Source organism: Trichinella spiralis (genome assembly GCF_000181795.1).
Source record: "Trichinella spiralis strain ISS 195 chromosome Unknown Scfld1557, whole genome shotgun sequence".
Taxonomy (NCBI): domain Eukaryota; kingdom Metazoa; phylum Nematoda; class Enoplea; order Trichinellida; family Trichinellidae; genus Trichinella; species Trichinella spiralis.
Genome location: NW_003528496.1, coordinates 343,581 through 365,841, shown reverse-complemented (window position 1 = coordinate 365,841; position 22,261 = coordinate 343,581). Strand labels below are relative to the sequence as shown.

Genomic DNA, 22,261 nt, shown 5'->3' with positions numbered 1-22,261 from the left:
ATTATCAGAAAGAATGAGCAACAAAGAAGGTTGGTATTTGGTGTGGACCAACGCGGTCCCGTTACCAATCAGTCAACAAGGGAATATTTTTGATTTCAATAAAACGGCAAAAAAGGTAACGGTTCACTTTGGAAAATTTTATGTGAATTTTCTTTATTTATGTACTCTTGATAATTACTGCAGATTCTTGATTATTTTGTTGAAGTGACATGGAATGAGTTGTACGAACTGATTTTACCATATGGTCTAATGGTTGCTTTGCGTGCACTTCTTCTTCATACAATTTGTACTTTTTGACACATGTTTTCAGATTTATTTTATGTATATGTAATAATATTTAATTTTAGCGGATAATGGTGAAGTGCATTTTCGAGATTATATGCCGGAAATATTTCAGCAGTTTAAATCTTGTTTCAAGAACAAAAAACTTCCTGAATACTTGGTAATTTTCATCGAGCATCTTTCTACTTCTGTAATAACGTGGTTTTTTGTTTTTCTTGCTTATGTAGGAGCTTTTGAGATTAATGGAAAAGTTATACGAACACTGTGCTGCATTTAATTCCATATTTGAAAATTTGAAATTTTGCATAAAACAAGAAGAACATCTTTTGCCAAACTTGAAGCGAATTGTAGCAGAAATGGTATCCATCGGTTATGCGAAAATCGATGATGCTGCACTTTACGGTTTTATTGAGAAATTCTTTCAGTTTTCATCCACGGTAATGGATTAATTATGATTACTGAAATATCTGGTTTTTATTTTATTCAGAAAAATCGAGTGCAACCAAACAATCAACAGTACATTTTACATGGTTTTGCGAAAAATGACACTTCTTCACGTTTATGCCCACAGCGAATTTATTTAGATGTGGAAAATGATTCAATGAATGCTTATATCTCATATAATGTGGATGTAGAACATTTTTCTTTTTGATACTTGTTTTTCTGTGCGCTAGTTCGAAATACGTTTCTTATTGTTATTGTTGTTAATATTAATTCATTCTTTCATCAGAGGATTAATGGACTGATGAATGAACAAATGAAACACTTTTGCCTCTTTCATTATAGCATTGAATAAAAAAAATTAGTTCTATGAATGTATGATCTCCGCTTTTTTTATTAGTTTAGTTGATCTTGCAAATTTTCAAATTTAATATACAAATTTTTCTGGCTTCCTTACGATTTTAAAATAAAATTTCTATCCAAGCTAATTTTCCAATTCACGTGAATATATATAACGAAGGTTGCAAAGCATCGTGGATGCTCATGTAGAGAGAATTGCATGTTATCGTTCTCTACATGTTACATTGTTGCTAAGCAGGGCTTTGTGCGCTCAAAATTGTACGAATAGTTTTTTTTACTATACACGCATATGTGTCATTACGCGATTAGTTTATTCTTTACATAAGGGTTGGGATGGTTTAGGTTAATCTGAGCCAGCGGTGCTTTAAATGCGTATTACTGCGTCATCCCAACCCTAAATTATCTCAAATCATATTAAATTTTCTTAAAAGAAGCTCTCTGTTAGTCATACATGTATATTTAAAAAAATATTCAATAGAAGTACGAACGAAATTACGCGGAAAAAATATGCAAAGAAACAAGTACGGGTATATGGTAATTTACGTTTATTTGAAAGCGTTGGGCTGATTATGGCCATTTCCGCAACATCTCATTTGCGGACTCCACTTTCGTCAGGAAGGATCTTACTTCCGCGGTCGGCTTCTACTGATTTTTCAACAAACAATCCAACCGAACAGCATCTCCTTCCATACGGGAAAACTGTCGGCTGCCCTTAAGACATGGCCTCTGAAGAAATCAAAGTATTGGTCCAGCATGGTCAGATAACAAATCTTAAGCAGTTGGGCTCGCAACCGCAAATTTGTTCTAAACTCATCCGCGAAAATTCGACCGCATTGTTGTGTTGGCTGTTCGCTGATAGGTTGTAGGGTGATTGTTCAGTTCTTCGCGGAACTGGCCCTTATGAAAAGTAAAACCGTTTTTTGCAGCTAAACATACAAAGATTTGTAAATCACAAACCTGTCCATCTTTAACAAATTACTCTGCGCAGAGGGTGCTCACATTGCACAGGTTTCACTGTAATCAGAAGCGAACCCCATTTTCACCCTTTTACTAATTTTTCGTTCTCTGTGATTTTTTCTTTTCAAAAATTTCCTTGTTTCAATGAACAATCGACAACGCAGTCTTCAACATAGCATAGCGCAATTTGTGGATAAATTGTAACTGTTGGCGCCACATGCCAGATTTTTCAGACAAGGTATCTAATTTTTTTACATTACACACGGAAAGTTACATCAATTCTAGACAAATTTGAACAGGCAACAAATTCAGTTACGAGCCATGGGAACAGATTTTTATATATATAAGCAGAAGCGAACGCCATTTGCACCCTTTTCCTAATTTTCTGATCCCTGTCTTTCACTACGCTTTAATTTATCTCATAGCTGATTATTTGCATTTGATTTTAAATAATGAAAATAAGTATAATTTAGTGTATGAAGGTAGAGATCACTTCCTGAGACACAAATTTTGAAAACAAACAATGGGTTTGCCATCGTGTACGTAATAGTTTATTATTATATTATGCCACTTTTATCGGTCAGCATTCTGATTTCCCATGTAGGCGGAAGGACACACCGAACATACGCGAATTAGTTGAATTATAGTTCAAGTTTACCACAATATATATACATATATGTATGTATGTATGAATATGATCATAACACAAAGTACATAAGAAAAAGAATGCGCTCGCCTACTTCCAATAGACTTTGCCGTGACTTCGCTTTGGCGAATTCCTGGCAAAAGCTGAGCTTCTTTCTGCGCACGGCAACCAGAACGCTTCTCTTTCAGCAAAAGGATTCATTTCAGGATTACTAACGGAAACCGAGATTGACATTTGTTTTTCTACTGTTCTCCATAGAGAATCTTTGCCAAGCGACTGAAAATCACTTCAAACAGAGGGACTCTCTCATGCACGCTGCTTTGAAGCAAAGGGAAAACTGTGTAAGGAGATTTTCCTAGTCGAGTGAATTTTTGTTTCAAGTGCTGCTGAGCACTGTACTGAACGTTCGATACAACTGACAATAGAACATTCCGTTTCTCTGTGGTTTGTAATTCTTTGATATTCACGCTTGTGCCGCTAACTGGTGTCTTGCATCGTGCGTATGACTCCATCCCTTCACAGGAGTTACACTTCGCGCCCGTGCCTTGATCACAATTAGCGTTCCTTCAGGTCTCGAAAATCATCGATACCACACATTTCATCGCACACCAAACGCAAATATAGTATGTTACCCTACTGACCTGAAAATTAAATTTTCCATTGAATAATTGACAACATGAACATGGGGTAACATCCACTTACTCGAAACCGCTGGAACGCTTGTATAATGATGATCGAACTGGCAAATAAAACGAGATTTACCAACCACAACGTTCGTAGAGAGAACACTGTTGATGCGTCGTTCATCTTTCCTCTTAATTTCAATTTTTGCAAATACCAACAGGAACCACCAACGATCATCCATCGTATGTGCCAAGAACGAATCATATCTTACCGTTGCATCCAACACACTATTTACCGTAATCCTTCCATGATTATCAAGTACCAATCAGTTCACTGTAGCTTCATTTTTCTTTTGCTTTTTCGTGATCTAGCCTAATACAGCAATTGTTGCACGTCCACCTGCGTCGGCTACAGTTATTTGAATCTTTGGAACATTAAATCCAATACCTTCCACTATGCCCTTTTTATGAATGATCGTTGTGATCGAACGATACGCAATCCAATGAAGAGACACAACTCTCACTGTCTCTCTGACACGTACACGACGCACGACGCGCTGCTCGAACCATTTTCAACGTGAATTTGACTTCGCTGGCTTCTGAATTCTTGCTGCTACTCCAACGAATGATGACCGCCTTGGCTCCACTTCTTCCTCAACACGCAGGACTCCCGGAATGTTTCTTCGCAATACCACCCGCAACACCTTTTCTTCTTCCCTATCCCTATCGTACAGGAACGGCTGAAAGTGGCGCGTAGTCCAAACGAGGGCTAGCATCTCCCGTCGTGTGGCACAGTACTTCCTCTCTGGCTGCGACAGTGAGCGACTAGCGTACGATACCTGTTGTGTTTCTGCCATGATCAAAACTCGGTAGGAAACGGTAATTGTTTATTCGACACACTAACTTGAACTCACACACACGCTATGTATATGCGTAACTAACTAACTATGTTGTCCATGTGCTATTGTATATGAAATAGAAGATGATCAAGTTACATTCGCAATAATTTTGGATTATATTACTTCAATACACAACACCCCTTTCCCATTAAATAATATAGTCCTCCATCCACTTTGGTTTTCTGCGAGTCCGCGGTGGTCTGGTTGGTTGTTCAGCAATGGTTTCTGTGATGGGTTCAGCGATGAGTTCTGAGATGTGTTCAGCGATGGGTTCTACAACAGCCGATGGTGACTTCTCCATTAATTGTTGACAGTCTTCCTGCTCTGACTGTGAAAGATTGTTAGCAATGTTTTATTGCTGCGTTTTATTCACATCGGTTTCAGTGTCCTCTGTCACTTCTATGGAAGGGTGTCGTTTCCTCAGCTGATCCAGGTGACGTTTCCATAGCTGACCATCAGTTGTTCTTACCTTATAGGACACGGGTCCTGTTGGAGTCACAATGGTGGCAGGACACCATCTAGGTCCATGCGCATAGTTTCACGCAAACACAAGATCATCAGGTGCGAATATTCTTATTTTTTGTTTATCCGGCTTTGTCACGTCGCTATTACCTTCAATCGCTTCTTCTTCGATGTCAGGGTTGATGCGGTCGAGAACCGTTCGCAATCGGCGCTTCATTAGCAGTTCAGCCGGACTTTTCCCGGTTGTGGCGCAAGGTGACACGCGTTGTGAAAATAAGAAATTCGCTAGACGCTATTTCCAGCTTCCGTGAACCATTTTTCGCAAAGCCTCTTTTGTCGTGCGGACCATCCTCTCTGCTTGTCCGTTTGATGCCGGATGAAACGGGGCAATTCTAATATGTCTGATTGCACCTCTTTTCAAGAATTGCTGGAATTCAACAGAAACAAATTGTGCTGCGTTGTCAGACATAATTGTGTTCGGCAAGCCATGCGTTGCGAACAACTGACGTAATTCTTCTATAACCGTTCGTGTTGACATTTCTGATATTGGAATTACTTCTAACCATTTTGAAAAGGCATCTACTACAATCAGGAATGTCTTTTCTTGGAAGGGGCCTGCGAAGTCGATATGTAAACGACTCCAAGGGTTATTTGGCGTTTCCCAAGAGTGAACAGGAGCTTTTGGCATTGCAGCTCTTGACGATTGACAAACGTCACATGTGTTCACAGTCTTTTCGATATCCTCATCCATTTTCGGCCACCAGAAGTAGCTTCTTGCCAATGCTTTCATACGAACAATACCCGGGTGACCATCGTGTAACATAGTAAGGAGCCCTGAACGCGCTTGAATTGGAATCGCAACCCTATTTCCCCAAAGCAAGCAACCCTTATGTACAGATATTTACAGTTGTCTAATGAAAAATGGTTTAAATTTTTCATCTGACAACTTGGCTGGCCATACTTTCCACGCCCAATTTAAAACTCGTAATATCACCGGATCTTTCAAAGGCATTCGTGCGATATCGTTGGCTTTCATGCAAACAGGAGGAACTGATGGATCGAGATCCATCGATACAGGTTCGCCTGCATAGTAACCCAAGTCAGGAGTGGAAACTGCCCGATATTTCCGTAGTACCGATTCAACTGGATTACTATTTATATGATTTATACCTTCGATTCTGATGCCTAACGGTTTAAACCATTCTAAACCCAGCAGGAAATTAGGGCAGTTCCCTTTTGCAACAAAAATTCTAAGCCGTGTGTCGATGATTGAATAATCAACATTGACTAAACAACTTCCCATCAATTTAACTTGCTTACCAAGGAATGAGACAAGAGAGCGTCGTAGGAGCTAATTTTAGCTTTTTGTTGTTGTTCCGTAAATCTTCGAAAATTTGCTCAGAAATGATTGTCACGTCAGATCCTGAATCAACTTCTATTTGACAACGTTAAACTTCAATGCTAAGGAAAACGCTTAGCTTGAGTGAGCGAAGGGATGGTGTAGATCGACAAGTAATACGATTCAGCAAATAAGATTGATGCGTGTCAGCTACTGAGACAGCAGTTGCTTTAGCCTGAGGCTTGGAGCGCCTTTGTTTAGATCTACACACGCGTTCAATGTGACCAGCTTTTTGACAACACCGGCAAACAGCGTTCTTGAAGCGACAAAACGCTCGACTGTGCTGTCCTCCACAATTGGCACACACATTAGCTTGCTTATAAGTTTGACGTTTGCTTGACATGTGATGAATATTCAGTGCTGATAAATCGACGTTGACAGCGTGAATTTCACAAGCATGCTTACATGCAGCTTCGGCGGACAGGGCTTCTTCCTGAGCCATTTGGAATGTCAAAACTTTCTTCGCAAATAATCGCACTTGCACAGCTTCATCTCTCAGGCCACATACAAACGATCGCGCAACATCGTTTCGAGATCGACGAAGTTGCAACCTTGAGCCAATCGGCGCAAATCTGCGATGAATTCAGCAACCGTTTCACCAGGCTGTTGCTTACGCTGATAAAATATGTGTCGATTAACAATTTCAGAAGGCTGAGGCGCAAAATGGTCGTTCAAGACACTTATAATTTCATCGAACGATCTTTCTACCGGCTTGGCAGGAGATAACAGGGATTCCACAAGCTTAAAAAGCGCTGAACCACAAGAGCTAAGCAGGACTGCACGTTTATCAGCGTCGGCTGAGACCTTATTAGCTTCCAAATAGAACATCAAACGAGACGCGTAGGAATTCCATTCCTTAGGATTTGATGTATCGAATTCTTCGATGTGGTCCAGTCTGAGCGATCCCATCCTCATCGCCAGAACGTGTTGTGTTTCTGCCATGATGAAAACTCGGTAGAAAACGGTAATTGTTTATTCGACACACTAACTTGAACTCACACACATGCTATGTATATTCGTAACTAACTAACTAACTATGTTGTCTATGTGCTACAGTATATGAAACAGAAGATTATCAAGTTACATTCGCAATAATTTTGGATTATATTAATTCAATACACAACAATACCACCACCGGGAGGCGCTGACGGTTCAGCTGTAAAAGAACGGCGCCTAGGGCGTCCTCGCTTGCATCGACGTCCAGCAGGAACGGCCGGTCGAAATGCGGGTGGGACAAAATTGGCGGGCTGGACAGGGCACTCTTGAGCTTGGTCAAGGCTCCCTCCTGTTCTGGCACCCAACTCCACCTCTGGCCTTTCCTTGTCAGATTATGGAGAGGACCCCCGATGATGGCAAAGTTCTTGACAAACCGCCGATAATACGAAGGGAGGCCCATGAACTGCTGGACTTCCTTTACGCACCGGGGTCTTGGCCACTCTTGCACCGCCGCTGTTTTTTCCAGGTCTGTCCCCATACCGTGCTGTGTTACGAAATGGCCCAGGTACCGTACACTTCGACGCATCATCTGGCACTTATTTGGCCTGATCTCCAGCCCCACGGACTGCAGGCGATGGAGCACATTGGCCAGTCGTTCCAGATGTTCCTCTTCCGTGCTCCCGTAGACGATAATGTCGTCTAGGTACACCAAGCAGCCGTTGAATGTCAACCCCCTCAACGCGTTCTCCATCAGCCGCTGGAAGGTCACCGGGGCGTTGCACAGGCCGAATGTCATGGCCTTGAACTGGAAGAGACCCATCGGCGTGGAGAAGGCCGTCTTCTCCCGGTCAGGTTCGGCTACTTCAACCTGTCAGTACCCTGAAGCCAGGTCCAGTGTGCTGAACCACTGAGATCCTGCCAGCGCGTCGTCAATGCGCGGGAGTGGTTGAGCACAGACACGGGTCACGGCGTTCAGCCTGCGGTAATGTAACGAAACAATACTTTTATTCAGTAGGGAATAACTGTATAAAGCAATAACACACACGCAACGGGTACACTCACGACTATAATGAACTCGTTAACACGTCGACTCAACATCACTTAATGCACAAAACCTTAGCTCTCCTACGGTGGGTTATTGATGTTCAGGTTGTTGAGTTCGTAATCACATTACAGTAATCAACGCAGAACCGGGGTGACCCGTCCTTCCTTCGCACCAGCACAACCGGTGAACTCCAAGGTCCGGATGCGAGTTCGATCACGCCGGATTCCAGCATCTATCCCAGTAGCCGCTCCATGACAGACCGCTGGGCCACTGGTAGGCGGCGCGGCGGTTACTTTATGGGCTGAGCCTCACCCGTTTCGATGCGGTGTGCGACTAGGCCGGTACGCCCTAGGTCATCATCGTTCCGCGATATGGCTCGACTATGCCAGCGCAGTATGCTCTCAAAGGTCTGTTTCCCCGTTGCCCAGCACTCTGCTGCGTCAGCAAGTGCGTGGAGCCGCTGCCCGCGGCCTTCGATGGCCTGAGCTGGCTTACCCGTGGTCACCTGTCCTGTTCCTTCCTGGGGAACGCCGGTGCCCATGCACCCGATTCTAAACGGGGCGTCACAGCATGCCTCTCGCTGGAACTTTACTCTCGTCCCGTCTCTCAGGACCATGTAACGAGACCTGCAGTCCATGCTCCGCACCATGGTGTCAAGGAAATTTGTGCCCAGGATGCCCGGGACCACCAACTTCTCCACCACCACAACCAGGTGCAGCTGAACGACCCCCCAGCCAAAGGTCGCCATCTTCCGTCCGTCGCCCAGTTGTATTGGGCTGGCCACTCCCCGCAACTTCCGGCATGAGTTGGCCATATCCCACATCCGCTTGGAGATTACTGAGACCACTGCACCACTGTCGACCAACAACGAAATTTCCAAGTTCTCTATCCTACCTGGGACGGCGAGCACGTTGCCGGTCTGCGGGTTGATGGTTGCCATCGTCCTCTCCGCCGGTCGTCGGTCGCCGTCGCTGACAGCACTCTGGCTGCGACGCGTCGCTGCTGGCAATCCCGAAGGAAATGGCCCTGTTCGCCGCATCGGAAGCACTCCATTGCCCTTAAGGCGGGTCGTCTGCTGTTCGATCTTTCCAGTGTCGTCTCCAGCTGGTCCAACCGTCGGGTCAGGGCTTCCACGGCTTGGACCAGGTTGTCTTTCCCTGCATCAGCATTTTCGTTTGTTCGCTGCCGACTTCACCCAACTTCTGTCTCCAGTGCCGCTGCGCTTTCCGCCAGTTGGCGTGCCTTCACATGCGTCGTGCGTTCCCGCAGACGGAGCTCTCTGTGGACCTTTTTCGATGCCACGCCGCAGATAAAACGCGCAACCAGCTCGGTCTCTGACTTTCCGGCCCGGCGTCCCAACTCGGCCACTTCATGGGCGAACTTTCAGATCGACTAGTTTTTCGTTGCTTCAGGCCGTTGAATCGCACCGCCAGTTGTATCAGGGACTTGCCATGGCCGGAGGTGTCAAGCAAGTCCCGAAGAGATGTCTCGAGGTGATCCTGGTGGAAACAATTCTCTCCGGACAGCATCATTCACTGACAGCCGGGCGCTGGCGGCTTGTTGTGAGGATGGAACGCCAGTCACAAGTGTAACGGATGGCGGAGCGAACTCGGAGGCCAAGAGAAACCTGATTGGCTGGGCGGACAACAGCCAGACGAACGCGGAAGTGACGAGGAAGTTCAGTCACGAAAAAGTCTGAGAACAGTGTGCGTGTGTTCTGTGCTGTCTGTGTATTAGTTGAATAATAAAGCTTGATCTTTCTCGTTATGAGTGGTTCCGCTAGCGATAATAAGAAAGAACGGAAGGCCGTTACACAAGGAAAAATTCTTCCATTGACTCGAGCCATTTGACGGGATCCATTCCCGGGGAGAATGTCGGGGGTGGGCCGTAACAGGCATTTCCAATTCCCCTCACGACAATTTCCCGGACAGGCCCCCATTGTAATGAGGCGCTTTCCCGGGCGGGCTCGTTCGTCGCCTCAACAGGGTTGCTGCCACAATCATCACCAAATGACAAATGACCTGCGGGTTCATCATTCTCGCAATCAAAACACAGAACAAGAATACAATATTTATTCGCAAATAACAACACCGACCACCACCGTATATCGCAAGCGCCAAACTATCTCTGCTCCGCTGCCGATGATAACCACGTTCCACCGTAATCCTTTCTGATTTTCAAGTACCGGTCAGCTTACGGTAGCTTCGTCCTTCTTCCTCCTCTTCGTTATCTAGAGGAGCACAGCAATTGTTAGTTGTTGGCCTGCGTCTGTTACAATCATATGCACTGTAGAACATACTACAATATTAATTAGAAGACGGAAAAATCGCGAAACCATACAACAATATATAATAGATAGTGCAGCGGACATGGACCGAGCTAATGAGATTTTTCCTGCAGAAAATGAAGAGGAAGAAAACTGAAGCTACCGTAGGAAGAATAAGCCATGAAGATCGGAGGCGGAGTACGGCAGTGGTTGTTTACATCAGGGTTGACAAGTTGCCAGAGAAGTGTATTCGTTGTTACATCGTCGTCGATCTTTGTTTCTGATTGTTTAATAAAGTATATACTCATTGTTTGTTGTTTTATTGTCGCAATGCCATCAGGAAGGCGCGAGACAGAAAGGAAGGGGAATGCGCCGGTCAATACCGGCCCGTCGCCAAATAGCGATGGACGCGCCAATAACTTGGTGGAAGAAGCGGACGAGCCTGCTCGAGGCAGCGGCCCGTTGCAATAATATTCAACATCCAATATCAAAAATGTAATGCATTACCTCATTATAAACTGTTAAGTCATACGTCTGCCATTGACGCAGTAAACTGGAATACTTTGCAATTCAATTTTTTAATTTCCAGACATTCCGTGTGACGGCGACCACGAAATTGCACCTGCGTATCACGTTCACCTTTTGGTAGGCGACCGGCGGAAAAAAACAAATAGGCAGCGTGGTGAACGCGGCAGTGGTGTGCATCGGAGTAGTTATACGGCGTGCGTGTCCCGGTTTGTTGAACCTTTGTAATATAGCCCTTTTGTATAATCTCTTGTATCCCGTTGTTTATAATAATCTCTCTGTATCATAAATGGTGCGAATGAATCGAGCGCCTGACGGCGCTACATCCGCTTTCCCTATTATACAGTGAAACTCCGATTATCTGAGCACTTTTTGGTCAGCTGGTGAAAATGCAATTTTTATGATATTAAATCAGCCTGCATTTCAATGATACTGTAACATTCTGTTGTTGGTTAATTTTTATGTCCGGTACGTCTACTATTAGAAAGAGAATGGTTTTGAGTTTAGAGCAAAGGCTAGATGTGTGTAGACTAGTGGAGAGGAGCGATTCGCTCAGGAAAATCGCTGAGAGTTTTGGTGTGGGTCTGTCCACAGTTTCAGCCATCTATCGCAGTCGACGTCAGCTAACTGATTTTGTTTCGCACCTGGATACTTCGAGTAGCTGTTCTTCACGCAAATGAATAGCGCGCTTGATTCAGCAATATGCATGTGGTTCCTCCAGAAACTTGCACTTGACCAATCAATAAGTGGTCCCATTTTGCAAGAGAAAGCACTAGCTTTCTATACTAAGCTAGGTATTGATAATCTTGTAGCACGTTCAGGATGGCTATAAAACTGCAAAAGTCAGCATGGCATACGCGAGCTTAAAATTCACGGTGAAAAGTTGTTTGCTGACAGTGAAAGTGAGAGTGATGATACCCCGTTGTTTGAAAAATTAACTGATGATGAAATACTGGAAGCAGTGAAAAAAAGATGAAGACATCGATATGTCTCATATGCCTGATGAAGGGACGAGCCATTCTGAAGCCTATTCTTGCGCCACTGTCCTCTTCAACTGGATGCAGCAGCAGAAAGAATTCAGCGCTACTCAGCTGATGTTAGTGAGACATATTCGCGATGTCGCTGCACAGAAGAAGCTATCTTCGTTAAAACAGAAACTCATTACTGATTTTATTTTATTTTTATTTTGACACAAAATAAATTTGGTGCTTTCTCAGTGTAGTGCTGAAAAATATGATCGACCGTGTTAATAAATGTTCATGCAATTTAAGGGAGTAAAAGGCAAATAACGTCGCACGATAAATCCAATGTCTACTGTTCTAATTGAGAATAACAGCTGTAAAGGCTTCAATTACGTGCATACATCTTGAAAAATTGAAAACATCTGATTATCCGAAGGACCCCCAAAAACCGAGAGTTCGGATAATCAGACTTCCACTGTATTAACATTAAGGCTTAAGTATGTTAAACTACTGGCGCACCGTATGCTTTTCTACTATTTTTCTTCTAAAGCATTCTGATCGTTTTTCAATTTTTAGCTGTTCTCGTCAAAGTTGTTGATGTAACATTTACTACATCGAGGCAAGCATAAATTACAGCTTTACAGACCTCTTTGTGCTAGTAAAAAACAGAAAATGATAAACAAATATTCAACATTTTCTTATGAGAATAGCCGTCTAACGTTCTACCCGTAGATTTCTGCCCATACTATCTTCGTTGATAAATTACAGGAGAGCTATTTGTGAAAATTTTAAACTAACACAATTCTAGAACGTCAACCATCAATCAACACATATAGATAAATGCAATTTTTTTAATGCATTTGTCAACGGTTTTTTTGAAATCTCAACTAGTCACTGAATATACAGCAAATGACTTGTCTGGGTGTGTGACGCAATTAACCAACGATGATAAGCAATGTAATTGTTGCCTTCAGCACATGATACCGATATTGCGGAACAAAAGCCATATTTTCTTTACAGCTCAAAACAATGTTATCAGTAATGGCATTTCTGATGTTATAATAAACACAGTGGCAGATAGAGCAGTTATTATTTTTGATTTCAAAACAGCTCTGAAATATATAATAACATTTATTTAATCTTATAGAAAACAATGACTTTTTTGGTGAGAATTCTGAATGAACGGTGAATGGTTTTAAATATGTTTTGTTTCTATAATTTGTTTTTCCAGATACGATTGAAAGACATTTAACAGCTTTAATATAAGAAGATTCATCCTAAACGTGAGGCCCAATAATATTCATTATTTACATCTATAATAAATTTATCAAATTTACCGCATTAGATAATCTAACTCAAGGTGCAATAGTTTGCTAATAATCAGGCATTCATACTGAGGTTTCACTTAACGATTGATTCGTCATGTAAAACAATTAACATGATAAAACTGTAAAATATGCCTAATAAGCAGAGTAAGAAGCATAAATTCAAAGGCCAATCAAATCATTTCAGCAATGAACTGTATGATTTATTTAAATTTGTAAACGTCACTTATCTATTGACTATAAAACGCTGATTTTGCATCACTCATTTAAAAACACAGACAACAGCTATTCACAGTAACATCAATTTCAAGACAAAATTCATCAATAAAAATGCTAACAAATTGTAGAAATATCATTCAACGCAAGAAGCATTTGTCAATGGCTCACTGCCTAAATAAACACACTTTTTGCCGGTCTTTTGCAATGCAGTAAGGAGAACATCTTTAGATAAACTGGAGTGAACTGTCACTTTGTTCTGATTCATTTCAAAGAAAATATTCTTAATTTTCCCTAAATCGAAATATAAAATATTTCCGTTCGCATAACTATTATAAAACTGCCAACCTGAATCATCAAGACGGTTCAAAACACGCTTAACTTGCTCAGCACACCCAGAGCAAGTCATTTCCATCTCAAAAGAATGAAGCTAAAATAAAATGAAATAAAGCAAATTAAACAATAAAAAATTGCAGTTTATTTCAGCGATAAATAATTTGACTAGCTTCACAATCAAAGCGAATAAACTGCAAAATCAACAGTTCAACTAAATGTCAATGACAAACTAAACTAAACTAATAGAAAATATAGAATACGGACAACATAAATAATTGCAGAATAAAACACAGAGTTACATTTCGAGAAATACTTTGTAAACATTTCCTTTATTAAAAAACAACGGAAAATTCAGTATAAATGATGACAAAAACCATTAGATAAAAAATAAATAAAAAACTTGCCAATTCCGACATGTTGAATTAACAGGCAGACTAAGCCTCAAAAAATAAATTTCAAAAACCTATAAATAAACAGCTTAGTAGAAAATTCAATTATCGACTAGCATTTTCAACAGCAATTAAAAAATACAGTATGAAATCAAATACGCACATGTAACTAAAACACAGGTTTAATTTACATACATACATACATATTTATTTATCTATATAAAAATTAATTAATTAATTCCTATCTTATTTAACATATAAAAACAAAAAATTAAAAAGTGTATTTAAAAAGATATACTACAATTGTCGAAAAATATTGATGTTAAACTTGAAAATCTTATTTTGTAAGTGGACTGTATTGATTTTTCCAATAATATTGCAATTCAAACAAGGTATCAACAAGGCAGGATTGAGCAGTTTATTTCAAAAGTAACAGATTGATGTTCACAGAGAGATAACAGTAAGAGTAGTAGCTAGAGCGTATCGGTCAACAGCGGATTCTGTGTGGGGCGCGTAAAGTATTAAAGTACGGGAGTTGTCTTTATGTTCTTTAGGAGAGTTTTACTCATCGAAAATTGTTCGGTGAACAATTAAACTTTGATTCAGTATTGATGGCCTGAGAATCACTATTTTTGTCAGGTTTCTCACAGCATGCAGATGTTGTCGGTACCGGCATATCCGCAAATGCAGATGAAGAATTAATCGATTTGTCTGAAGATTCTTCGTTTAAAATCAGTTTTGATCATAAAATATTAACACAGTTTTGGCTATTGGTTTGAAACACATTTAACTGTTTCCACCGCAGCATTAAAAATGTTGCTTCGTACATGTTCGAAATTGAATTTTCAGCAATGATTGGAATTAAAAACAAATTTCGAAATAAGCTACAATTATCCAAAATCTTGCGTCCAAAATGACTTACGAGCTAACGAGTACGTAGAGCGTTCAACTTGAAGGTCTCTGAAGGCCAGCTGTCAGCAGAAACTTATTAATTGTTGCGAACGAAGAATTCTGCCGGTGTTTGAGTTTTCATTCACCTTGTCTGACGGCGTTTTCTTGGGCTGGTGAAACGAAAGCGCATGGAGAAGCGTCGAAAGCAATGTTGACGCGATGGCAGAGATGGAAGAACAAAACTACAGTGCATCAGAACACAAAGTCGGTTCAACGGATAGGAACTGCCAAATGGCTTTTCGGGGCACATCGTCATTTTGACACCAAAGAAGGATCTCCGGGCTCGTAGATACTATTGTTTCGTAGTTATCTTGAGATAAACTTCATGTGCGATCTGAATTTTACGCGAAGTTGCCTCTTAGCATCGTTAGCACCTGAAGATTTTGAAGAATTACGACGAATTACAACGACACCTTGTGACTTCACGTATGATGAATGTATGGCGAAGATGAAGGAGCTGTATGGACGATGGGTGATTTTGATGCGTGAAAGAGCCCAGCTTTTCCACATAACGTAGTCAGATCACTAATCGCCGAAGCAGTTTGCTAACTGTTTGCGCGAGGTCGCAGCTCACTTCAACTTCGAGAGATTCAGTACGGAAGCTGCGTTAGTGCTACAGTTCATCAATGGCATGAAAAGCGAAGAAATGAAGATAAGGTTGTTTGCTAAGAAAAATATCAAGCTGGATGAAGCGGCGAGTTTCCTCAAGATGTATGGTGAAATCTGAAGTGACGTCTAGGAGTGTTTATAGTGTATGTCACTGCTGTGGAAAAGCAGGACATGTCGCAAGAAAATGAAAGTTCCAAGTGTAACAACCTGATGCGCAGGCATGCACGTGACTACCGTATCCTGGTCTCCCATCAGTTCAGTCTTTGTTGTTTTGCCGTTATGCGCGCTGCCGTTCTGTATGTGTGATTGTGAGTTGCTGCTCAGTAAACGTGATACGATGGCTAATAGCGAAGCGTGTTACACAAGGTTCAAGGTCCTCCAAGTATGAGAAGCAAAGGCATCTGTCCAAAGTGTGTAAGAATCCTCAGAAACCATAAAAATTTCAAAAGCCAACGCAACAGTTACCTCAGAAAAGCAATAGAGACAACAGGTTGTATGCGGATGGCGTTTATGCCGTTGAGGACTATGCATGGAAATTTGAAGTCACCATGAAAATCAACCTCAACTCAACTCAGATGGAGCTGGACGCCGGAGCCGGAGTTACCATTGTGAAGCCTTAAAGCTCGAAGAGAATAGCCAACCTGAAACTGAATAGCGCAACGGTGATTTTGCGAAGTTTCTCAGAGGATGTAGTGAACCCAAAAGGGGAGAGAATGGTGACTGTAAAAGGTAACGGAGGTAGGAAAAGATTATAGTTGAGAGCAGTAACGTTGATAAGGGGAGGGGCAACTTGGACGCTCTGCCCCCCCCATTGGGAAAATCACTATATCGATCCCCTGTATCCCAAATAAATTTTCTGGATGCTGTATCGTCCCCCCCCCTCCCCTTTAAACTAGATGCATCAACTCCCCTGGTTGTGAGTGGCGAAGAACAGAGTGACCACTGTGTTGGTTCAAGACTGGATCAACGCATTTAACCGTTTATAGGCCGAACTAGTTTCCCGTGCTGCAACAGGCTTGATATTTATAAATTTAGTTATGAATACGTTCATTAAGACACTGCAAAAAATTCAAGTTGATTAATTTTTTTTTATTTTTTGAGAAATGTAATTTAATTTTTGAGATGGGAAAGTATTTTTTGAGAAGGTTCAAATGGGAACAATGGCATCTTCTCCGGCATTTACTATTACTCGCTAATAACGTGTTTTACGAGTGGTATTTGTGTTTTGATGAGCAAGAATGTGCTAAAATGTCGAATTATTTTATTAAGATTCAGATTATTTTTGTTTTGTAATAAATAAAATATAATAGTATAATAAAATAATATAAATATTTTGAATAAATATAATGAAATATAATAGCATAATAAAATAATATAAATTGTAGTAGACTTGCAGGGTAATCTTACTACACTTTATTATAGACAATTAGGTTCTACAACTAACTGTCTTCTTTCGCGGCTAGATCTGAATTTCACAAAATCTCGCTTTTCGTATATGATAATCTCGAGTATATTTTATTAAATATACAATCAAACACAGGCAAAGTACGAAACGAAAAAATGATCACAGCAACTATTCTCTACCACGAACTGAAACGCAACTGAACTTATTATCTGTTGTTTTCTTTTGCTTGATATTGTAATAATAATAATAAAAAAATATTGTTTGTTTTGCCACAAAAAGAAACAAAAACAGTTGTTGTGATAAATCAATCAAAATATCGGCAGAGTAAACAAGCTGTTGCAGCTGGAATTTAGGTCTGATAAGATTCGAATGTCTAAAATTATCATTTGAAGCGTCCTCCCGCCCCCGGATGGACGAATGCCCATCAGTTCGGCACCGCTGACTCTATCAAGTGTAATTTTGCTGTGGGGCGCTTTGTAATGCCAATCGATGTCCTCAATTTTGCTGTTCTAGCTATTCCAGGGTAGATTTCAACGATTCTTCCAAGTTTCGATTTGTTCCTTGGAACGTTGCATTCCTCAATTAAAACAATATCTCCCACTTGTGGCGCTTCGTTGCTATAAGGCCATTTTTGAAATTTATTCAATGCCACAATGTACTCTGCTTTCCAACGCTTCCACCATAATGCAATCAGTCGTTGATGGTAACTCCAAACTTTTCGTAGCTCTGAAGTAGTTGTAGCTTTCGGAACCCATTCTTCATCTTCTGGATTTACTTCAGGTAGATCCATGAATTTTGTACCTGGCAAAAAATGATAAGGGGTTAGTACTTCCGGGTCCTTGGGATCTTCGCTCAGGTACGTCAACGGGCGTGCCTTGATTCTTGCTTCGATGTCGTAAAGAATCGTACTGAGTCCTTCCTCGTCTACTAGAGCCTTTTGCAGTACTTTATGCAGGGAGTTCTTTATGGATCGAATTAGCCTTTCCCAATATCCGCCCATCCATGGCGCTCTTTCTGTAATGAATTTCCACTGTATTCTATGGGCGAACAGTTCATTTTCTAGGCAATCAGTCATTTTCTTATCCAACAGTAGTTGTAATTCCTGGTCCAACTGCTTGAAGGAGCGAAAATTATCAGATTGCAGGATTCGAGGTTTGCCACGTCAGGCTATAAATCGACGTATCGCTTCCATCACTCTGACTACTGTCATGTCCGATACAACTTCCAAGTGTACTGCTCGGGTGGTCATGCTGGTAAATATGAGGATATAGCTCTTTTTTACCGTTTTTCCGCTGCGGGTGAGCAGAGGGCCAGCTAAATCGAGACCAGTGTTCTCAATTGGTCGAGTTGTTGAATCCGATCTGCTGGTAGCGGTGCCATTTTCAAGACAAATGGTTTCGAGCCGACACGTCTACAGCAAGGGCATTTTTTAATCATTCCTTTTACGTTTCTTCTGCCTCGTAATATCCAAAAGCGTTGTCGTAACATTGTCAACGTTGTTTCGATTCCGCTATGCAGTTGTCTTAGATGACATCGTCTAATTATCGCTTTCGTGAGGGGATGTTTGTCCGGTAATATGAGTGGATGTTTGGTCATTTCTGGCAAAGTTGAATTTTACAATCGTCCATTTATTCTCATTAAACCATTTTCATCTAAAAACGGATCCAGATGAATCAGTTGGCTGTTCGATGTTATTCTTTTCCCATTCAATAGTTGTTGGATTTCATTTGCAAAACATTCTCGTTGAGCCTGTCGAATCCAGTAATTCTCTGCAATTTGCAACTCAACTAAAGTCAGAGGTCCCAATCGGCGATTCCGGGGCCCCCGTTCGTAAAACACCGCCTCCAGCTGCTCAGTGACGTTCGCACTGCAATGAACTCTCAGGCGTCGCCAGACAGCAAACCGCGACGGTCCGCAGTCGATGAGGGTCATGTACGGTCGGCCTCTGACATGGGTGATGTCCATTCCAACCCTCTGCCATACCTCCTCAACCTCGAGACTCCCTTTCCACTTTCCAGGCGCCGGATCCAGCGACTTGCATGGCTCACAGCCGCTGATCACCTGTCGCACCTGGCGCTTGGATACTGTCGGATCCGTCCGCCTTGCGAAGTACAACGTTCGTCTTATTCCCGGGTGGCCCATGGCATGATGGACATCTGCGATCATTCGCTCCACGCCCAGATCCGCAGTCGCCGCACAGACGATCGCCGGTTCAGCTGCGGTGGCTTCAGCCCCCGCCCCGGCAATAGGGATAATTCGTCTGCCTTGTTGCACGCGGACTTCACAAGGTCGACTTCCAGCTCTAATCCGAACTCCTCCACCAGCGACAGTATTATGCCCACCCTTCTTCGGATCAGCATTTCACCTGACGCTTTCGTCTTCAGCCTGGCTTTTCCGGAGAGGCCGTCCGTCAGCCATCGATGCACTGTCGCTGAGTCTGTCATCAAACGAATCCTCCTCATCTGCCAGCTAAGGGCCAAATTGAGGCCTTTGGATGGCATCCAGCTCAGCCATGTTTATGTGCTGGGCGTCATCCGGGCGCAGCCACGCCGCGTCTTCCACGATCGAGCCGCCGACTTCCAACGCTACGCCGATTGCCAGCGAGCTGGTGTCTACCCAAATTTTGGCTTCTTCCGCCGAAACGTCCCATCTCCCGCGCGCCGGGTCACGCTTCTTCACCGCCAGCGCGGCCTCCTGGATCAGCCTGCTCAGTTCGTCTCCGTCGATCACCTCGTCCCAGCTCGTTGTGGCGTCGTTAGCCTTTCTTTTGATGTACGCCGCCGCTATCCTCTGCCACCCGCAGACCAGGAAGTGGCTAACCAGCTTTCCGCAGTACGAAAACACAGAGCGACGGGTCAACACGTCTGGCACCTCGCCCACGTCGTTGTCTCGCCTCCACATCAGTTTCCCTCGCTCCCCCCAGACCTTCAGTCCAAGGAGGCGGGCTCCGTCAGCGGCACGCTCGTGGGCTTTGCACGTCAGCCCATAGTGCGCCAGGTGTCGCTTCACGCGGTCCACGGCGACGACGCTTTCGTTCACCAGGATGTCGTCGATGTACGCCGAGGTTCCTTTCCTGACATCCGGATCCCGGGAGAGTACGCAGTTCAGCACGGCTTTCATCACCAATGGTGCGACATTCAGGCCGAATCCCAGACGGGTCGGGCAGTATCGCTTGCCTTTGAAGACCACCGTCTGATATGGCCACAGGGATTTGTCGATGCGGATCTGCAGGTAGGCCTTTTTCAGGTCGATCAGGGTCACGTTGACGCCCTGTCTGCGCCACTCGCGCAGCTTTTGGCTGCACACGTCCGCGTCGGCCATATGGCTCTCAATGTGGGCGTTCAGCTCCCGGAAGTCCATCACGGGCCTGACCTTCTTCTTGTTTCGCTGGATCACTGCCATCAGTGGCAGCAACCCTTTGGGAGGGCCGTGTTCGCTCTCGTCGTACGGCACGAGCCACCCGTCTTTGATCCACTTCCTGAGCTCGTCTTCATACGCGCCACGAGCAACGTTCGCCGGCGGGTACTCTTCTACTGTATTTCGCAGGACGCCGGGCTCCCCGGCGTCTGACCATTTCCACGCGGCGGTCCATGAGCGCGTGGAGGGACAGTATGTCGCTGTGAAATCTTTTTCACGGATACTGATCCCGGCTTCGGGGGCCGCACAGACTCCCGGGCCGTCCAGTCCAAACCGCACACATCGTCCGCCGGACACCGTCACGCCGCCGAGCGCCGCTATGCCGAGTATGAGGTCGTAGCCGAGTGGCTTCGATCGTACCACTATCACTTCAACCTCGATTGGACCATTCCCATGGGGCCTTAGTTGCACGACGCCGGTGCCCTCGCACCCCATTGCCCGACCACACATCGTGGTGATGGCGACGTCCTCTTTTCGCCAGCTTCGGCAACACGAGGCATGGGCCACACACACTGAGCAAACCGTGTCTACCAGCACGTGGCGTCGTATGCCACCGACGTTCATACGGACGGCGGGCAGCGCCTCGGTCAGTGGTCGCGAGGACAGAAGGCTGGCGCTGATGCCTCTGTCCTGAGCTCGTTTCCCTGATGTGAAGCGGCGCTGACGACGCCTCGACGGCGCCCACGTCGGTTGCGAGTCGGCGGGTTCTGCCTAGCCGGATCGCCACCCTGTCGTCGAGCCAGACAATCTAGGGCGAAATGGTTCGGTCCGCCGCACTCGAAGCACCGTTGTCCGGGTGGCGCTGTTGGACTCCGCACTTCGGGCCCCCGGGCGCTTAAGCACGTGTTCGGCGCGTCCACGGGTCGTTCATCGGTGATTATGGCTCGGGCGCGGGTAAGAATCTGGCTCAGCCTGAGATCCTCCATTCGCGATCCCGCCCTAAGCAGCTGGCGGACGTTCTCTGGCAGGCCGGCGACGAAGGCGCACGCCAGGGCCTTCTCGGAAACCCCACCAAACGCCCGAACGGTAAATGGTGTCAAATACCCGAGCGGATCAAAGACTGTTGCAGCCAGTATCAGAAGAATCCTCTTGGTGTCCTGTGCCTCCATGTCGACTTCCGGCTGCTGGAAAGAGAGTCGATCCGACTTCGTATCCCACAAGACGCCTAGCGTCTTCCAAAGTCTACCTGCCGGCTTCGGGTCTTTTCCGAAAGGCAGTGTTTCGTCGTATCCCACGACATCTGAGCAGTTGCTCATAAAACCAGTCAGATTGAATCCACCCTTGGCGAACAGATTCTTCACTCCTCGACCAAATCTTTCGCCTCCTCGATGCTGTCGCAACTGATGACCAGATCGTCGACATACATGTTCGAGACAATCAATCTGACTGTGGTGTTACCCGCATGCTGAATCCTCTCAGCATGCGTCCGGATGGTCTGAATAGCGAGGAACGGCGAACAAGCACTCGCGTCAACCGATACTCCTTTGGAGCCTTCCCTCCTCTCGCATCTCCCCAAAGGAACCTGCACGCGTCTCTCTCTTCCGGGTGAAGACCCACCTGCAAGTACATCTTTTCGTTGTCTGCCTGTAATCCAACCCGGAAGCGACAAAAACGCAGCAGGATTCCCATTAGTTCGACGTGAAGATTCGGTCCGGCTTCCAAATGATCATTCAGCGAGGTTCCTCAGTGAACTGCCGATCCGTCGAACACTATTCGACACTTCCGCTTTCCTGTGGTGCCTTGCTGGTACACCGCGTAGTGAGACAGGTACCACGTTTTCCACGGCGTGCTTGATGCCGGTGCTTCTTCA

General features: G+C 44.2%; 19 protein-coding genes across 19 annotated transcripts; 4 read left to right on the top strand and 15 right to left on the bottom strand.

The window, feature by feature from the left end:
• Nucleotides 1–13: 13 nt before the first annotated feature.
• Tsp_04569 (hypothetical protein) lies at nucleotides 14–934 on the top strand. Its single transcript, XM_003369095.1, has 5 exons — nucleotides 14–115; nucleotides 184–286; nucleotides 348–442; nucleotides 510–719; nucleotides 770–934. The coding sequence occupies exons 1-5, from the start codon at nucleotides 14–16 to the stop codon at nucleotides 932–934; spliced, it is 675 nt and encodes a 224-aa protein (XP_003369143.1).
• A 1,842-nt stretch (nucleotides 935–2,776) lies between these two features.
• Tsp_04568 (conserved hypothetical protein) lies at nucleotides 2,777–3,198 on the bottom strand. Its single transcript, XM_003369094.1, has 2 exons — nucleotides 3,025–3,198; nucleotides 2,777–2,962 (listed from the first exon to the last, which is right to left on the bottom strand). The coding sequence occupies exons 1-2, from the start codon at nucleotides 3,196–3,198 to the stop codon at nucleotides 2,777–2,779; spliced, it is 360 nt and encodes a 119-aa protein (XP_003369142.1).
• A 1,548-nt stretch (nucleotides 3,199–4,746) lies between these two features.
• Tsp_04567 (putative integrase core domain protein) lies at nucleotides 4,747–5,973 on the bottom strand. Its single transcript, XM_003369093.1, has 4 exons — nucleotides 5,841–5,973; nucleotides 5,632–5,813; nucleotides 4,984–5,556; nucleotides 4,747–4,962 (listed from the first exon to the last, which is right to left on the bottom strand). Exons 1-4 carry the CDS (start codon nucleotides 5,971–5,973, stop codon nucleotides 4,747–4,749), a joined length of 1,104 nt encoding a protein of 367 aa, XP_003369141.1.
• Nucleotides 5,974–6,118: 145 nt separating this feature from the next.
• On the bottom strand, nucleotides 6,119–6,511 carry Tsp_04566 (conserved hypothetical protein). The gene has a single exon (XM_003369092.1). It carries the CDS (start codon nucleotides 6,509–6,511, stop codon nucleotides 6,119–6,121), a length of 393 nt encoding a protein of 130 aa, XP_003369140.1.
• A 53-nt stretch (nucleotides 6,512–6,564) lies between these two features.
• On the bottom strand, nucleotides 6,565–7,011 carry Tsp_04565 (conserved hypothetical protein). Its single transcript, XM_003369091.1, has 2 exons — nucleotides 6,778–7,011; nucleotides 6,565–6,684 (listed from the first exon to the last, which is right to left on the bottom strand). Exons 1-2 carry the CDS (start codon nucleotides 7,009–7,011, stop codon nucleotides 6,565–6,567), a joined length of 354 nt encoding a protein of 117 aa, XP_003369139.1.
• A 170-nt stretch (nucleotides 7,012–7,181) lies between these two features.
• Tsp_04564 (retrovirus-related Pol polyprotein from transposon 17.6) lies at nucleotides 7,182–7,825 on the bottom strand. Its single transcript, XM_003369090.1, has 2 exons — nucleotides 7,440–7,825; nucleotides 7,182–7,383 (listed from the first exon to the last, which is right to left on the bottom strand). The coding sequence occupies exons 1-2, from the start codon at nucleotides 7,823–7,825 to the stop codon at nucleotides 7,182–7,184; spliced, it is 588 nt and encodes a 195-aa protein (XP_003369138.1).
• A 514-nt stretch (nucleotides 7,826–8,339) lies between these two features.
• Tsp_04563 (conserved hypothetical protein) lies at nucleotides 8,340–9,423 on the bottom strand. The gene is made up of 2 exons (XM_003369089.1): nucleotides 9,299–9,423; nucleotides 8,340–9,207 (listed from the first exon to the last, which is right to left on the bottom strand). Exons 1-2 carry the CDS (start codon nucleotides 9,421–9,423, stop codon nucleotides 8,340–8,342), a joined length of 993 nt encoding a protein of 330 aa, XP_003369137.1.
• Nucleotides 9,424–9,578: 155 nt separating this feature from the next.
• On the bottom strand, nucleotides 9,579–9,896 carry Tsp_04562 (conserved hypothetical protein). The gene has a single exon (XM_003369088.1). The coding sequence runs from the start codon at nucleotides 9,894–9,896 to the stop codon at nucleotides 9,579–9,581; it is 318 nt and encodes a 105-aa protein (XP_003369136.1).
• A 64-nt stretch (nucleotides 9,897–9,960) lies between these two features.
• Tsp_04561 (conserved hypothetical protein) lies at nucleotides 9,961–10,347 on the bottom strand. Its single transcript, XM_003369087.1, is given in 2 exon segments — nucleotides 9,961–10,220; nucleotides 10,236–10,347. 2 exon segments carry the CDS (start codon nucleotides 10,345–10,347, stop codon nucleotides 9,961–9,963), a joined length of 372 nt encoding a protein of 123 aa, XP_003369135.1.
• Nucleotides 10,348–10,453: 106 nt separating this feature from the next.
• Nucleotides 10,454–11,069, top strand: Tsp_04560 (conserved hypothetical protein). The gene is made up of 3 exons (XM_003369086.1): nucleotides 10,454–10,560; nucleotides 10,614–10,777; nucleotides 10,906–11,069. Exons 1-3 carry the CDS (start codon nucleotides 10,454–10,456, stop codon nucleotides 11,067–11,069), a joined length of 435 nt encoding a protein of 144 aa, XP_003369134.1.
• A 1,669-nt stretch (nucleotides 11,070–12,738) lies between these two features.
• On the bottom strand, nucleotides 12,739–14,745 carry Tsp_04559 (conserved domain protein). Its single transcript, XM_003369085.1, has 4 exons — nucleotides 14,666–14,745; nucleotides 14,081–14,120; nucleotides 13,529–13,774; nucleotides 12,739–12,915 (listed from the first exon to the last, which is right to left on the bottom strand). Exons 1-4 carry the CDS (start codon nucleotides 14,743–14,745, stop codon nucleotides 12,739–12,741), a joined length of 543 nt encoding a protein of 180 aa, XP_003369133.1.
• Nucleotides 14,746–15,168: 423 nt separating this feature from the next.
• Nucleotides 15,169–15,537, top strand: Tsp_04558 (conserved hypothetical protein). Its single transcript, XM_003369084.1, has 2 exons — nucleotides 15,169–15,305; nucleotides 15,327–15,537. Exons 1-2 carry the CDS (start codon nucleotides 15,169–15,171, stop codon nucleotides 15,535–15,537), a joined length of 348 nt encoding a protein of 115 aa, XP_003369132.1.
• A 312-nt stretch (nucleotides 15,538–15,849) lies between these two features.
• On the top strand, nucleotides 15,850–16,249 carry Tsp_04557 (conserved hypothetical protein). The gene is made up of 2 exons (XM_003369083.1): nucleotides 15,850–16,011; nucleotides 16,079–16,249. Exons 1-2 carry the CDS (start codon nucleotides 15,850–15,852, stop codon nucleotides 16,247–16,249), a joined length of 333 nt encoding a protein of 110 aa, XP_003369131.1.
• Nucleotides 16,250–17,458: 1,209 nt separating this feature from the next.
• Nucleotides 17,459–18,109, bottom strand: Tsp_04556 (conserved hypothetical protein). Its single transcript, XM_003369082.1, has one exon. The coding sequence runs from the start codon at nucleotides 18,107–18,109 to the stop codon at nucleotides 17,459–17,461; it is 651 nt and encodes a 216-aa protein (XP_003369130.1).
• A 58-nt stretch (nucleotides 18,110–18,167) lies between these two features.
• Nucleotides 18,168–18,630, bottom strand: Tsp_04555 (conserved hypothetical protein). Its single transcript, XM_003369081.1, has 3 exons — nucleotides 18,481–18,630; nucleotides 18,317–18,445; nucleotides 18,168–18,284 (listed from the first exon to the last, which is right to left on the bottom strand). Exons 1-3 carry the CDS (start codon nucleotides 18,628–18,630, stop codon nucleotides 18,168–18,170), a joined length of 396 nt encoding a protein of 131 aa, XP_003369129.1.
• Nucleotides 18,631–18,648: 18 nt separating this feature from the next.
• Nucleotides 18,649–19,452, bottom strand: Tsp_04554 (conserved hypothetical protein). Its single transcript, XM_003369080.1, has 2 exons — nucleotides 19,405–19,452; nucleotides 18,649–19,380 (listed from the first exon to the last, which is right to left on the bottom strand). Exons 1-2 carry the CDS (start codon nucleotides 19,450–19,452, stop codon nucleotides 18,649–18,651), a joined length of 780 nt encoding a protein of 259 aa, XP_003369128.1.
• A 51-nt stretch (nucleotides 19,453–19,503) lies between these two features.
• Tsp_04553 (hypothetical protein) lies at nucleotides 19,504–19,935 on the bottom strand. The gene has a single exon (XM_003369079.1). The coding sequence runs from the start codon at nucleotides 19,933–19,935 to the stop codon at nucleotides 19,504–19,506; it is 432 nt and encodes a 143-aa protein (XP_003369127.1).
• A 49-nt stretch (nucleotides 19,936–19,984) lies between these two features.
• Nucleotides 19,985–21,015, bottom strand: Tsp_04552 (conserved hypothetical protein; the record flags this gene model as incomplete). The annotated part of the gene is made up of 1 exon (XM_003369078.1): nucleotides 19,985–21,015. A coding segment is annotated over exon 1 (1,031 nt), but the record flags the coding sequence as incomplete, so codon positions are not given.
• A 23-nt stretch (nucleotides 21,016–21,038) lies between these two features.
• On the bottom strand, nucleotides 21,039–22,080 carry Tsp_04551 (zinc knuckle protein). Its single transcript, XM_003369077.1, is given in 3 exon segments — nucleotides 21,039–21,833; nucleotides 21,850–22,008; nucleotides 22,048–22,080. The coding sequence occupies 3 exon segments, from the start codon at nucleotides 22,078–22,080 to the stop codon at nucleotides 21,039–21,041; spliced, it is 987 nt and encodes a 328-aa protein (XP_003369125.1).
• Nucleotides 22,081–22,261: the final 181 nt, after the last annotated feature.

Coding starts and splice junctions, on each gene's coding strand:
- Tsp_04561 (XM_003369087.1), bottom strand. CDS start 10,347: ATGTTCTACAGTGCATATGATTGTAACAGACGCAGGCCAACAACTAAC.
- Tsp_04568 (XM_003369094.1), bottom strand. CDS start 3,198: ATGGAGTCATACGCACGATGCAAGACACCAGTTAGCGGCACAAGCGTG. Junction 2,963..3,024: donor TAGGAAAATCTCCTTACACA/GTTTTCCCTTTG, acceptor AGTGATTTTCAG/TCGCTTGGCAAAGATTCTCT.
- Tsp_04563 (XM_003369089.1), bottom strand. CDS start 9,423: ATGAAGTGGCCGAGTTGGGACGCCGGGCCGGAAAGTCAGAGACCGAGC. Junction 9,208..9,298: donor TGCGGGAACGCACGACGCAT/GTGAAGGCACGC, acceptor ATGCTGATGCAG/GGAAAGACAACCTGGTCCAA.
- Tsp_04555 (XM_003369081.1), bottom strand. CDS start 18,630: ATGACCAAACATCCACTCATATTACCGGACAAACATCCCCTCACGAAA. Junction 18,446..18,480: donor TATTACGAGGCAGAAGAAAC/GTAAAAGGAATG, acceptor CCCTTGCTGTAG/ACGTGTCGGCTCGAAACCAT. Junction 18,285..18,316: donor TCACCCGCAGCGGAAAAACG/GTAAAAAAGAGC, acceptor CATATTTACCAG/CATGACCACCCGAGCAGTAC.
- Tsp_04560 (XM_003369086.1), top strand. CDS start 10,454: ATGAAGAGGAAGAAAACTGAAGCTACCGTAGGAAGAATAAGCCATGAA. Junction 10,561..10,613: donor GTTGACAAGTTGCCAGAGAA/GTGTATTCGTTG, acceptor TGTTTAATAAAG/TATATACTCATTGTTTGTTG. Junction 10,778..10,905: donor CCTGCTCGAGGCAGCGGCCC/GTTGCAATAATA, acceptor TTTAATTTCCAG/ACATTCCGTGTGACGGCGAC.
- Tsp_04562 (XM_003369088.1), bottom strand. CDS start 9,896: ATGGCTCGAGTCAATGGAAGAATTTTTCCTTGTGTAACGGCCTTCCGT.
- Tsp_04553 (XM_003369079.1), bottom strand. CDS start 19,935: ATGTGGAGGCGAGACAACGACGTGGGCGAGGTGCCAGACGTGTTGACC.
- Tsp_04551 (XM_003369077.1), bottom strand. CDS start 22,080: ATGGGAATCCTGCTGCGTTTTTGTCGCTTCCGG. Junction 22,009..22,047: donor TGCGTTTTTGTCGCTTCCGG/GTTGGATTACAG, acceptor ATGTACTTGCAG/GTGGGTCTTCACCCGGAAGA.
- Tsp_04567 (XM_003369093.1), bottom strand. CDS start 5,973: ATGGGAAGTTGTTTAGTCAATGTTGATTATTCAATCATCGACACACGG. Junction 5,814..5,840: donor GTTAGGCATCAGAATCGAAG/GTATAAATCATA, acceptor ATAGTAATCCAG/TTGAATCGGTACTACGGAAA. Junction 5,557..5,631: donor TTTTAAATTGGGCGTGGAAA/GTATGGCCAGCC, acceptor TCTGTACATAAG/GGTTGCTTGCTTTGGGGAAA.
- Tsp_04557 (XM_003369083.1), top strand. CDS start 15,850: ATGCACGTGACTACCGTATCCTGGTCTCCCATCAGTTCAGTCTTTGTT. Junction 16,012..16,078: donor CAAGGTTCAAGGTCCTCCAA/GTATGAGAAGCA, acceptor AAATTTCAAAAG/CCAACGCAACAGTTACCTCA.
- Tsp_04554 (XM_003369080.1), bottom strand. CDS start 19,452: ATGGCTGACGGACGGCCTCTCCGGAAAAGCCAGGCTGAAGACGAAAGC. Junction 19,381..19,404: donor GCCAGGCTGAAGACGAAAGC/GTCAGGTGAAAT, acceptor GCTGATCCGAAG/AAGGGTGGGCATAATACTGT.
- Tsp_04566 (XM_003369092.1), bottom strand. CDS start 6,511: ATGGCTCAGGAAGAAGCCCTGTCCGCCGAAGCTGCATGTAAGCATGCT.
- Tsp_04564 (XM_003369090.1), bottom strand. CDS start 7,825: ATGGGTCTCTTCCAGTTCAAGGCCATGACATTCGGCCTGTGCAACGCC. Junction 7,384..7,439: donor CTCCCTTCGTATTATCGGCG/GTTTGTCAAGAA, acceptor TGACAAGGAAAG/GCCAGAGGTGGAGTTGGGTG.
- Tsp_04559 (XM_003369085.1), bottom strand. CDS start 14,745: ATGCCGGTACCGACAACATCTGCATGCTGTGAGAAACCTGACAAAAAT. Junction 13,775..14,080: donor CAACATGTCGGAATTGGCAA/GTTTTTTATTTA, acceptor ATTTTATTTTAG/CTTCATTCTTTTGAGATGGA. Junction 12,916..13,528: donor AAAAGACCGGCAAAAAGTGT/GTTTATTTAGGC, acceptor TATATATTTCAG/AGCTGTTTTGAAATCAAAAA.
- Tsp_04558 (XM_003369084.1), top strand. CDS start 15,169: ATGTTGACGCGATGGCAGAGATGGAAGAACAAAACTACAGTGCATCAG.
- Tsp_04569 (XM_003369095.1), top strand. CDS start 14: ATGAGCAACAAAGAAGGTTGGTATTTGGTGTGGACCAACGCGGTCCCG. Junction 443..509: donor AAAAACTTCCTGAATACTTG/GTAATTTTCATC, acceptor TTGCTTATGTAG/GAGCTTTTGAGATTAATGGA. Junction 720..769: donor TCTTTCAGTTTTCATCCACG/GTAATGGATTAA, acceptor TATTTTATTCAG/AAAAATCGAGTGCAACCAAA.
- Tsp_04565 (XM_003369091.1), bottom strand. CDS start 7,011: ATGGCAGAAACACAACACGTTCTGGCGATGAGGATGGGATCGCTCAGA. Junction 6,685..6,777: donor TGTTATCTCCTGCCAAGCCG/GTAGAAAGATCG, acceptor ATATTTTATCAG/CGTAAGCAACAGCCTGGTGA.
- Tsp_04556 (XM_003369082.1), bottom strand. CDS start 18,109: ATGACTGATTGCCTAGAAAATGAACTGTTCGCCCATAGAATACAGTGG.